Genomic DNA, 13,385 nt, shown 5'->3' with positions numbered 1-13,385 from the left:
AGATTAGTCGTTAAGGCATTAGCTCGTCATGCCGGATACCCGGGTTTGATTCCCCACATGGGTACAATGTGTGACGCCCATTCCTGGTGTCCCCCGCGGTGATATTGATGGAATATTGCTAAAGGTGGCGTAAAACTTCACTCATTCAGCCCCTCATGGATGCATGGCTTTGTGAGGTTGGATTCACAAAACCACGCTCTTATGTACTTAATGTGACCAAACATATATGATAAATCATGTACAGTCGCTTGTAACATATCAAGACATCTGGAACATGATATGATATATCATGTAATACGGTACTTGACATAATCAAACATATGTGATAAATCACACAGAGTCCATATGATAAATCAAGTAATACGGTACTTGATATGATCAAACATATGTGATAAATCACACGGAGTCCATATGATAAATCAAGTAATACGGTACTTGATATGATCAAACATATGTGATAAATCACACAGAGTCCATATGATAAATCAAGTAATACGGTACTTGATATGATCAAACATATGTGATAAATCACACGGAGTCCATATGATAAATCAAGTAATACGGTACTTGATATGATCAAACATATGTGATAAGTCACACGGAGTCCATATGATAAATCAAGAAATACGGTACTCGATATGATCACACATGTGGGATAAATCATGTAAAGTCGCATATGATATATCAGCCAATACGGTACTTGATTATCAAACATTCATTGCTGGAGTGTTGCTCAAAGCGGCGTAAAACCTCACTCAACCTTCACTTTTCTGGACAAATGAGTTTAGTTTTCGGCCAAAACTTTTCAGTAAGAGGCTGGCACTTCTCCCGTAGTTTGAACTTTAGATTTTGCTGCAGTGGGATACTGAAGGGGCAGCCTGGAAGACTATATACCAGGCTTGTGGTTTTAGTTATTCTTACAGCGAATATTATATAAGTGATACAGCGGTACAATCGTTATTATCTTACCTCACACATGAATGTCGCTTTCTGACTGGCTAAGCGCTATTCTGTTATTTTCTATGTACCCCGCGTACAGGCGATGTATTATTTTCAATGTACACCGCTGGGAATTCCGAACTCTTTTGGTGCTTCATGGTAGTACTTCTTTGTATCGAATAACGCATGAAGCACGGAAATTACCGATGTGTTGCGATTGAAAATCGATGAAAGGGAGATAAGTCTAAATCTGTTTAACTTGTGTCGTCTGCAAAATGGCGATTCGCCTCTCATTCAACAGAAGTGCTTCAAACAGTTCAAAATTAAAATTCAGGTGCTCGGGAGGATATATACGTTGTTCACTGGTCCCTCGGGGGCCATGCGGGCGAGGGGAACATAAACAAACCTCGAGGGTACATGAGCCCATGACCCCCTCGTGACCAGTGAACAACTTATATATTTTGGGTCGTAACCTTGTAATGCACTCAAGCATCGTTGTGTCGATATCCGCTTGTATTCTGTCTTTTTTCGTTTGTATTTTTGTTACTTTTGATAACTCGACGTACTTATTTATGTCCTTTCTATTCGACACAACTGTGCTGTGTTGGTTATACAGGTAGGTATATGCTGACAGCACCGCGTCGAGGTCAAACTATGCATATGGTGGCAGTGGTCAGTGGACCTGGGAACCCAGTCTCATTCGAGTTAAAATTAGAATGGCCGCTTTATCTTCGTCTCCGATCCAAGGTTTATACAACTCTGGTCGCGGACGAGAGTTGAGTCATAATAAATAAACAACAGCACTTAATGAAAAATGACCTAACTTGTTCAGAATTACTGTTAGCGAATGTGCCATATACTGGAAACGAAGAATTCCAATGGGGATAAGATTCCTGAAAGTAATGGCAATTAAATGATTCCAGACATATACACGTCATAGCTAAGTGATAATTAGCCTTAATTACTGTTCAATCAGACAAACGTCACGAGTCGGTCGCCATGACAACAGCAACGCATGACACTGTCGTTATAATCTCCATGGAGACGCACGTAATTTTATTTCTAATTATTCTTAACCAAATCAAACATGAAAGATATGTCTTTATGCTCAGTTACATTCGTAAGTAAACATGTCGGGCATGCGCGCATCTATATCCGGTTATGGTTAAAATTTGAAGTATCATTTTCCAACAAGTCCTACCAACTAAAGCACAGAGCTTCCTGCGCAAACAATATTGGAACCAGTTTAACATCAATGGTATAATGACTGGGATGAGTCTTACACAGAGGATTCTATCTGCACATCTAAGATCTAAGGCGCTCATTTCGTTTGAGCTCTTAACAGCATGCTTCCAATGTGTTTACAGAGAAACCTTTAGATATTATTTTGTTCATTTTAGCCCTGTATTTCTTGCAGTAAAGTTGTGTTCAAGGCTACGAATGGTAGTTTGAGCTGGCGATTATTCGGTGGCCACACCATCCCAAACACAGACCACAGTATACACACTCTCGGGGAACATGTTGTTTTTTATTTGATTCGATTTTTTTTCTTCATCAGGGTTTAACCTCTGAGAGTTGTTATTTAGAGGACCGATTGACATGCTCTGTACTCGTGCGCATTAAATTACTTAACTGTTATTTGAGGTATTCTTGGGTCATTTGGACTTCCAAGAGAATAGACCTTCTGCCAAAATGATCGAACTAGAGTTACCTCCCTTTTGACCGGACATCTACGGTATCCAAGGTAAACAAACATGGATGACAGCCGATCGTTTGCTTGTTTGACAGTTGCTCAATGGCGACTTCCGGTTAAAATGTCGCTTACAACAACCAAAAAGGCAGAACGACTATTGTAAAATGGGCGATGAAGAAGAACTAGATGGGCCCAGCGCGAGTAGGTGTGTGCTGGCGGGGGGAAGGGGGTAGCTGCTTGAAGAGATAAGGATACATATTAGACACAGACAGACACTTGTATTACGTCAGAAGTGAGTCGGATGTTAATTTATACCCTACGCAAGACTTTCAAAAGAACCTGGTGACAGGCTGTTTACTGTGTTCTCAAATAAGAGGGGAGTATTTATGCCAAACAAACCCCAATTAAATTATCCTGAAACTTCACATGTGTGACAGCGGAGCCAAGAACTTAATGTTTAGAATAATGATCTTGTCGTGGGTTGTGCTTTCCAACCGGTTTACGACGCTGTAAAGCAATTATCAGTCTCCTCATCATACTCCCCGTCCCATCCCCCAGTCCCTCCCCATAAGCAGTTTATTTGTTACACGACATGCTCCTGAAGAACCACGCTCCTTCACTCCAAACCCAGATCCCAGCACATACAACCATCCTCCACGTACCAGCCACACCACACCCCTGACCCCTACAAGTAACATAAGTATTTCCGTACAAGGGCGTTCTTGGAGGAATCTAGTAGCTAATGCCGTGTTATTTTCAAGTTTTGATGTATAACCTCATGAAGCCCCGAGAACACCTGAGGTCTAATGCTTTCCCAATTCTCGAAAACACAGGGCCATGTTAGACTTTACACTGGAGGTTAGTCGGTTAGTGGGACATCTGCGTTTGTCCTCAACACCATTATATTATCATGGCCATATACTGGCAACATAGCATAATACAACACAGGCCACAATACAGCCTATACAAGACCACGCCACGACACGCCATACACACCACACCACGCCACCCAACAAATGTCAACTCGTCATAATACGTATTACACACATATGATACACAACTTCACAACAGTGCACACCAAGTAACAAAACGCACGCCACGACACGCCAGGTCACGACACGCCACGATACGACACAAAAGTCAACACCACTCTGGCTGTCTGATGATAAACCAACACAACGCATTATGACACTTCCCTCACAACAGGCTGAGACGGTATTCCTCTTGCTAGAGACCCCGGTTCGACTCTTCAGCAGTATTCCAGCAATACCAAGAAATGGGCTTCACACATTGTACCCATGTGAGGAAACGAGCCCGGGTCTTGAGCGTGACGAGCGAACGCTTAACCACTCGGCTACCTCACCGCTCCTAGTGTATTTAAGTGACAAAGGAAAAAGACAAGAACTTGTGTATAATTAATTGGCACAGATAATAAAAGTTAATATTTAGAACAGGGTTACAATGAAAAGACCGCAATATAATTTATAGGGGTCCTTGATGGCACAGGCAGTAACTTGTCTACTCGCCATATAGCTGGAATATTGAAGAGTGCGGCGTAAAACTAAATTCACTCGAATACGATTTTTAGCGGGACTTGAAGGAAAAGATAGTAAACGATTTTAAGCGGCGTTAGAAGAAAACATATACATGGGCGTAAAATATATATGGGGCTTGAAGGAAAAGGTTGTAAAGGGCGGATAATATGTACTACCTTTAAGTTCATCTTAACGGTCTCTTTCTAAAGGGTTGGAACAGTGCGCACCTTCCACACTACACGCACGTACCGCACAAATATGTCATGCATCATCTATATAATACATTAAGCTCAAACCATGATAAACACTGCTATACCTCTATCGATAATCTATGACTGATTAATTGATCACTGGTTAATCATATCACGTGACGATAGAATAAACTTGAATAGTCCACTAACAATAGAGAAATGACCAGAAAATGTTTGGTGAAATAACGTTACTGACGCTGACCGCAGTATTGACACCTTTCGTGGTCAATATTGGTCAGCCGGAACACAGGCTAGGCTCGGTCTATGTTGAAATAACGGTTCACCGATCTTTAATGAGAAGAATTTGATTGAATTGTTAGTGAGACATAAATGAGATTGAGAAATAGAATTTAGTACTTAATGAATTCCGGTCCAACAAGACAACTGATTATCCTTGGATAACTGGGCGGAAGGGTAGCCTATGAAACCCATTTCTGGTGTCAGGCGGGATATTGCTAGAAATCTCATATAAGCGGCGTAAAATTAAACTCACTAATAAGTGTACATACGGAATATAGATCACGGATATATACACACAACATGTAAATCACAGCTGTGTACGAGCTGTGTTGGTGGCAGAAGTTTACACATAGAATGTAGAAGACGGAGGTGTACACAGGATGTTGATCACAGAACTGTATGCACAGAATATTGACCATGAACCTGAACGCACAGACCCGGGTGCAAAAAGAACCAAAAACTTATTCCACAATAAAATTACACACACATCAAAACCCGCTGTCTATATTTGAACAATCATTTACCAAAGAATTTAACTCCGTTCAATATTGATTAATCCAACAACAACATATAGTCACTGGGGCACTGTTTACATATCTTTCACTGTCGAATACTAAAACAAATTCAGTCAAATTAGATTCCTTCAGAAAGATACACGGAGTTAATCATATTAGTCTTTGTGAGTATTGATTTAACATGTAACATGATATGTGAAATCACATTAAGAGGATTCTGTGGAATAATGGGGAAAGTAGGGCACTTGGGACATATACAATGTCTCTTAACATGGGTGGAATAACGGGGGAATGGGATATAGATGGTGTGACAAAACGAGTAATATCAGATGTCTAGTTCAAACTGGGAAACTGACAGTGCTAGAAACTGAGGTCGGAATCACGGGGTGTAACTTGGGACACATACAGCGGAATAACGGGAGAGCTGGGAACTTAAACAGGTGACTTGAACAAGGCATACGGGGGAAAGCGCTTTCGGGACACGTGTAATGTTACCGAACTTGTAATAACGGGGGAAAGGGCACTTGGGACACATGCAGTGTTACCAAACAAAGTGTAATAACACCGGAAGGGCATTTAACAAAACTTTGGCTTTAAAGTGTGACGGAATGACAGTGGTATATAACGTGAGTGAGTTTAGTTTTACGCCGCACGCAATAACATCCCAGCTATATGGCGGAGATATGTAAATAATCGAGTCTCGACCAGACAATCCAGTGATCAACAGCATAAGCATCGATCTGCGTAATTAGGAACCGATGACATGTGTCAACCAAGTCAGCGAGCCTTAATTACCACCCGATCGCGTTAGTCGCCTCTTACAACAAGCATAGTCGCCTTTCATGGCAAGCATGGGTTGCTGAAGACCTATTCTACCCCGGACCTTCACAGGTCGTAAGTGAGACTGATGACGTCAGTAATGACGTAATGGTGAGTGTTAACAGACCAATCTATTCGCCAGGATATTCACCTGAATGGTGAAAGAATGCGGCTTTAGGATGCTGGGATATAAGTATGAAGAAAGAGATTACTGCCCTCGTTCAGTACACTTTTTGTTTCTACATTTATCTCTCCCACTTCTCTCTTTAGATAGGTTTCAAAATAATCGAAACGAAATGTATGTTATTTGACAGCAATCGTTATATACACTATTGTATTGCCATATAACATGTATATATAATGTTTGTGGCTTGCAATTTACCATCAAAACTCTTTTCAAAATAAATATATGTTGTTGGGTCTTTTTTCGGAAATTGTGTACGCTCCTTTGTACGTCGTTTCTATATTATTTTCTACTTACTGTACAACGTACATACACGCACATATAGATACTGTGCGATTTCCAGCTGGTCACGTGTATATGATAAAAAGCACTTTACGATATTGAAAAGGGTCCTAATCCGTCCTGCCATGTGACCGGAATTGATAAAATCCTCGCTCACCAACCATCATAATGTGTAAAACACAACAATGATGGCATGACCCGTCATCCGTATACCAGCATCCTGTCCCAACAGCTGACCAGCCCCGCTGCCCAGTTGTACTATCCAACTGAGCCTTGGCACAATGTCGACCTTTACAACGGTGTTCAGATATACCCCAGGGGAAATCAAGCAAACGTGAGGACCACACCGTCGGGTTTACATTAGCGGTGATCCGTACAGGAGGCCCCTGCTTCCTCTGTAATCAGATTAACCATGACACCGCATGTAGTCCAGCCCATCGTGCCAATGCAACATTAATGTTGGCTTGAAATCACCATGCGGAAATCGTGTCTGTCATACATGCAAAAGAAACTCTAGTCGATATGTTGAAACTACATGCGAGAGTGATGACACGGAGGGTATTTTTTTAAACGACATGCATTTTAAAGGTAAGAGTACGTTGTATTTGAATATGTGACAAATTGTTTTGTCCATTATGGCCTTGTAGGAAGTATGATGGTTCGACAAGGGGTCTCATCTTCATCCATATATTAAAGGGCTAAAGTTGGGTTGGGAACCATTGACTTCTTGAAAACTCATGCTCCTGTAGCAGCATTGACTACATAAGGACACAGACTCCTGTGGAGTCTGAGGTAAGAGTGAACCTTTAGGACATTGGCTTTTGTTCAGCTCGAGGTAACATTGCCTTGTTTAGACCATTGGCTCCTGTGAAGCTTGAGATTACATTCAGTGTTTAGGACATTGGCTCCTGTGAGGCTTGAGGTTACGTTTAGTTTTGGGTCATTGACTCCTGTGAAGCTTGAGATTACATTCAGTGTTTAGGACACTGGCTCCGGCGAAGCTTCAGGTTACATCAGTGTTTGGGACATTGACTCCCGTGAAGCTTGAGATTACATTCAGTGTTTAGGACACTGGCTCCGGCGAAGCTTCAGGTTACATTCAGTGTTTGGGTCATTGACTCTTGTGAAGCTTGAGATTACATTCAGTGTTTATGTCTTTGGCTCCTGTGTGGCTTGTCCTGTGAAAACTTGCTGTTACATTCAGTGTGCAGGGAATTGACTACTGTGAAACTTACTGTTGCATTCAGTGTTTAGAGCATTGGCTCCAGTGAATCATGGGATTACATTCAGCGTTTAGGCCATTGGGTCCTGTGAAGCTTCAGGTTACATTCAGTGTTTAGCTCAGGGGTATCATGGACATGGATTCAGCTCGATGTAACACTGACCTGTTTTGGATTCAACTCGAGGTAACACTGACTTGCTTGGGATTCAACTCGATGTAACATTGACCTGTTTAGGAGTCGACTAGAGGTAACATTGACTTGTTTAGGATTCAGCTCAATGTAACATTGACTTATTTAGGTCACAGGCTACTGTGAAGCCTGAGGTAACATTGCCTATTCACATATTTTATATCAGGGGGTTCATCGATCCCAGCCCTCTTGAAACTGGGGAAGGTATGAATCACTGACTGAATTCCCGTGTATATTTGAATGTGTATGTCGATCATCTCATCAAAGACACCAGGGCATGTTTCATACGCATTCTTCCTGTGTAGAATTATGCATTGGGCAGCAGCTGGCTGAGTGAGACCACTTCCTCTGACCTGCTTGCATTTGGCTGGTGAATAATTAATGCAAGCTGTTTTAGGTGTGATGTAGACGAATACTGTCTCTGAATATATATAGCTTGAAACAGACAATTCCTTTTGAATTGAAAAGGACTCGAGTCAAAGAGAAGATTCAGAAATTGGGGAAATCTAGACTTGCTTCATTTAGGCTTTAGCTTTGCAGAAAGGGCTGGATAGAAAGGAAAAACGGTCCAGGGGCTGTAAGACAGACTAGGTGCGATGGTGTTTTCTATGGTTCATATAGTGCCCTTATCAGAGTCCACATAATAAATATTATTTATACATAATTATTATCAAATATTAGATATGATATATAATCTGTATTTCATGGTTTCTGCTCTATTGACGGATGTGTGGGGTGAGATTTGGGATAAGAATGATAAATAATACATTTCAGTGGATCTCCGTTGAATTGATGGCTAGCCTGAGTAGTGGAAGATGACGGTTCGTATTTGGGGTCTGACGTGGACGTGTGCTGGCGTGCTTGCGTGCCTGCGTGTGTGCATGCATGTTCACCGACAGGAATGAGCAAGGTGATTGGTGATCCATGTTTATTGATTCAGATGCAGAGTAAGTGAGTGGGTATGGATTAAGCCTTCAGCAATATACCAGCAATATCATGACGGAGGACGCCAGAAATGGGCTTGACACACTGAAACCATATGGGAATCGAATCCGGGACTTCAGCATGACGAGCGAATGCTTTGACCACTAAGCTTCCCCACCGCCCCTTGACACAGATGTAATGAACGGCTCACGTCCACAAACACAGATGAGAATTGGGCTGCTGGTTGCTCACACGGTGTGTGCAGACACACACCAGTAGGCACGTGACAGGAAGTCCGGGTGGAGAAAGGACCTGATAATTATACTCACCAGTCAGCCTTCGGCCCATTCAGAGAGACCAAGAAAAATAAGTACAGTCTTGTTTGTTCCTCCAATACGTACCTTCGGCGTTTTGCTAATAGATAAGTAACTATTCAGAAGGGCAGATAGGATTTAGACCAAGCCACTGAAATTACCACATTGGGTGAAAGACGCCATTTGAAGACACGTCGTCTGACTGTATCGCTTATGGACTGACTTTCTTGGTGATGTTCTATCCTTTCCTGTTAGTCTTCAAGTAAATGAGATCTCGAAATCGGATGGATGTCTTACCCAGCCAGCGTGCGAAATATAGTTTCCAAATTTTGCCAGTCAAAGTAACCTTAGTCTCAGTACGTTTCGTTACATTCCACTACTGAGTCTAACTAAACCTAGTAGGAGGTCGCTTCAGGTAAACTTTCAGCGACCTATGACCGTCCAATCAAACGCAAAAAGGCCGAACGGACTTCACCAATCAAACAAAGGCTACTGTTTATGGTTTAGAGGGACTAATCCCTCAACAGACGAAAATCCGCATAAAACACAGATATCTGAGCTGCAGTATACATGGTTACCATTAGCTAATATTTTCCCAAGCTGACATCCTTGAATATTGATAAGAACGCTATTTTCAGCGACTGTTGACAGTACCGTAGCGTGCTCCATGTGTGTTACCAGGTAGCTGTCGTGTGGAAAATAGAATTGTTCGGGCACAAACCTTTTCGAGGTTAAAGTTCAAAAGTGTGTGCGAATGTCCGCTTCCGCAATTTGATCATCTGTGTCCTGATTGGTCAATTGGTTACCTGACGTGACCTCCTGCTAGGTTTTGTTAGTGGCGCATAACGAAGCCTACTGAGACTACGTTTAATTTGACTGCAAATTTTACTATCCAGTTGGGCTAACTATGCCTGAAGGGTAACTCACAAAATAATTCACAAGTATGAAATTTGAATGTAGAAACTAAGAAAAGGATTACAAAAGTTGACGAGAAAAAGATAATGTCGGCATTACACGTGTTTCATCATCAAGCTGCTAATATGACAAACCTGTTTATCATGTTATATTCTAGTATATTATAACTCAACAGGCCAGAGAGAGTAATATATGTGGCGATTTACTGACCAGGGGGGACTTTCACTTGCCAAGGGCATGCGGACCTGTGACTTTTCGCCGTGCACACTGCCTTCTTACCGTTAACCTTCGTAAGCGAATGAGTGAGTGAGTTTAGTTTTACGCCGCTTTTAGCAATATTCCAGCGATATCACTGCGGGGGACACCAGAAAATGGGCTTTCACACATTGTGCCCCTTTGGGGAATCCAACCCGGGACTTCGGCGTGACGAGCGAACGCTTTATCCACTAGGCTACCCAACCGCCCCGATCGTAAGCGAATGAGCTGGACATAATTCACATAACTTATTAGTTATTGGCTTCACTGAGAATATCATTTCGAATATCTCGATCTAGATGGAGATGGGGAACAGGAGAAGAGAATGAGATATGGGTAAATGTTCCCAGTGTACTACATTGTTAAATGCTTACCCTTCCTATCAGTCGTAGATTCTATACTTCAAGGCTCAGACACATCATCAAGCGTGTGAGGTTTTATGCCGAATTTGGCAATGTTGTGGTACTCAAAAGCGGCCTGCATTTTTTTATGTGGGGAATCGAACCCGGAGTATGACGAAGAAACTTTAACCTGTATGTTAATCTACCGTACACGTCACCAAGTGACTGCATGGAGAATCTTACAGACCAGGTTGAGACTAGTCTTCCATCGTCAACCATGGGCTAGTCTCACTATCAAGTACGTGCTAGTCATCACTATCAAACAAAACCACAATTTACTCTTCTGGTAGCAAGCACAGGTTGTTCATCTTACAATCGACCATAGCCCAGTATTTGAAATGTGCAAGTCCGCCGCAACAGGAATGCGAGTATATCGAACACCAGAGGCCCTTCACGTAAACAGAGGCGTGATTATTGGTGTGTCGCAATGACTCCCGCAGTCCTGTACAGTCTTACAATAATCAATACTAACTTGAGTCGACGGGGTGATATCCTTGCATCTATGTGAGAACTTGTGTCGTGAGACAGCTTTATGATCACACGTGAATAGGGGAGGCAATGGTGTTTTCTCTGTTGAAAGCGAGGGTAACAGTAAAGACCCTTGTCGAACCCATGTCCAAATCTCAAGAGTTGTGAAAGTTATATACAGCATCCAATGGAGTTTAACGTCGAGTTCATATAATTATTGCACTTGCGCGCGTGTGTGTGCGTCTGCGCTAATTCGGTGCTACAATACGTTTCATTTTTCAAGCCTACCCATATGGCATGCCTGAGTCCTTTTCTTTATACAGTAAATGTCAAGCGCCAGGCACGGTAACAACAAGTCAGAGAGTGTCTCAACCGTCGACTCCAAGAAAACGCTTTGTCTCGGCAAGGTCACGGAGGCGGTGACTTATTGTGCCATATTGTTACAGCGACTGGTGCCATTGGGATTAATGGGCAGTTTGTTTCTCGGTGCCATTTTAAAGAAGTGCTTAGGAGGTGCCCAGCACGGGCATTGTAAATGATAAGGCGCATGCGCAGCCTATCCAGCAAACCAGGCTGACACATGATCTACCGTAGCCACTAAAGCGATATTTGCATGCAAATGACTACAGAGCGAAAATAAGAACCTGGGTAAAATGGGTCAAACGTAACAAATTTGAACAAGATTATTTTCTCCAACACATTAAAAAACACGTTTGTTTGTTTCAGATGGGCGTGTCCACTCGTGACCTCACAGAGCTACATGTGAGGAAGGGGCTTGTGTAGCCCAAACCCGGCATGCCTCCTGCGACCAACCTACGGATGCCATGCTCTACGCTCTTGGTCACCACCGAAGTCTACAACACCACCAGACGCGACACCACCATCGACAACGACGACCGCAATGCCCTGTTATACATCGTCGTCACGCTTCTCTTCTACTCCCTGGGCATTGTAGTCGGAATCATAACCTACCTGAAGCGCGAGAAGCGCGAAATGGAAGAGAGCAAAACTTTTGAAATGTTCATGAGTCTCAAAAGGGATCCTTTCACTGCAACGAAGCTACGTAGAGTTCAAATTGTAACGGAAAGACTTGAACAGCTTGAAAAAAATAGACTTGCAATAGAGATGTCACAGCGCACGGAGCTAGAAAGGTTGATGACAGATCGACATGACGAGGAGGTAGCGATTCATGGTGAGGACGATAGAAAAACGGAAGAAGAACAGATAAGCGTTCAGTCAGCAGAGGACACTGACGGGTCTGAAAGACCAACTGTTTTAGGTGTATCTGATTCCAGTTCTAACTCAGAAGATGACCCAAAGAGACTTCAGTTACAGAAACAGGCCAATGTATTTCAAGTGTCTCCATCGGGAGAGCCTATATCATCAGTCGTGGCCAAGATCTTTGACTCTGAGAGACGAGGCGGTCTTCCTAACTCACCTAAAGCCCTGCATTTATTTAATAGCCGTGGCAGGCTAAGTCGGGATCAGTCTTTAGACTCTGGTTCCGCTAGGGGGCGCTTGAGCAGAGACCAATCAGTTGATCTGACATCTGCTTCCGGTATATCCGGGAGTAGCGCCGCCGAAAGCAAGACTCACCCTGTGGAACCAGAAGGTTGTCTTGTCACCAACGTGTGACATGGTCCTATAGGATTTTTTGTGTGTTCGTTTGTTCTTCTCCGAGCGGCCAGTCACGACACAGTTTTGTTTGACATCACCTCTATGCAATGCCCAGACAGTTACAGACGTGACATCATCTTAGCACCATCACACTTTTACTTGTTTTTTACTCACGTTGTTTACGAAGTTTCCTCACAGTTTGTCAATTTATGCATCATTAAACGTACCACACAATGTGATTATCTTGCTTATTTCCTTCAGAGATAAATGTCACATTAAATGTCAAATTTTGTTGTCAGGGCTTGAAATACCACAAACTGACAAATATGCAAAAATATTAACTGACCTTATCGCCCAGCAAATGTGTGGTGTGGTGCGTGCATGCGTGCGTGCGTGCGTGCATGCGTGCGTCCTATTGAGAAAAAGGACATCCCACCCCTCTGGATCTGCCAATGAATGATGTAAAAATATATGGTTGCTTTTCCATTTAGGATGATGTGGGGTACTGTTAGTTCGATTATAGAAGAGGAAAACTGGTATGTTAGATACACTGAACAAGTGAACCTGTCACAAAATTCTTCGCCATTAAAGGTTTTGGGAAAGCAGAACACATGAAGCTTA

The 13,385-nt window shown here is 42.6% G+C and overlaps 1 protein-coding gene across 1 annotated transcript in view; it reads left to right on the top strand.

Moving 5' to 3' along the window:
- Nucleotides 1–13,003, top strand: part of LOC137290832 (uncharacterized) — a 34,351-nt gene extending 21,348 nt beyond the window's left edge. The window contains exon 2 of the mRNA XM_067821977.1: nucleotides 11,874–13,003. Coding sequence (XP_067678078.1) covers nucleotides 11,943–12,782 — 840 coding nt within the window. The 5' untranslated portion in view covers nucleotides 11,874–11,942 and the 3' untranslated portion in view covers nucleotides 12,783–13,003. The remainder of the gene's footprint in view (nucleotides 1–11,873) is intronic.
- Nucleotides 13,004–13,385: the final 382 nt, after the last annotated feature.

This window comes from Haliotis asinina, chromosome 7 (genome assembly GCF_037392515.1).
Source record: "Haliotis asinina isolate JCU_RB_2024 chromosome 7, JCU_Hal_asi_v2, whole genome shotgun sequence".
Taxonomy (NCBI): Eukaryota; Metazoa; Mollusca; class Gastropoda; order Lepetellida; family Haliotidae; genus Haliotis; species Haliotis asinina.
This window is presented reverse-complemented; position numbering and strand designations above follow the sequence as displayed.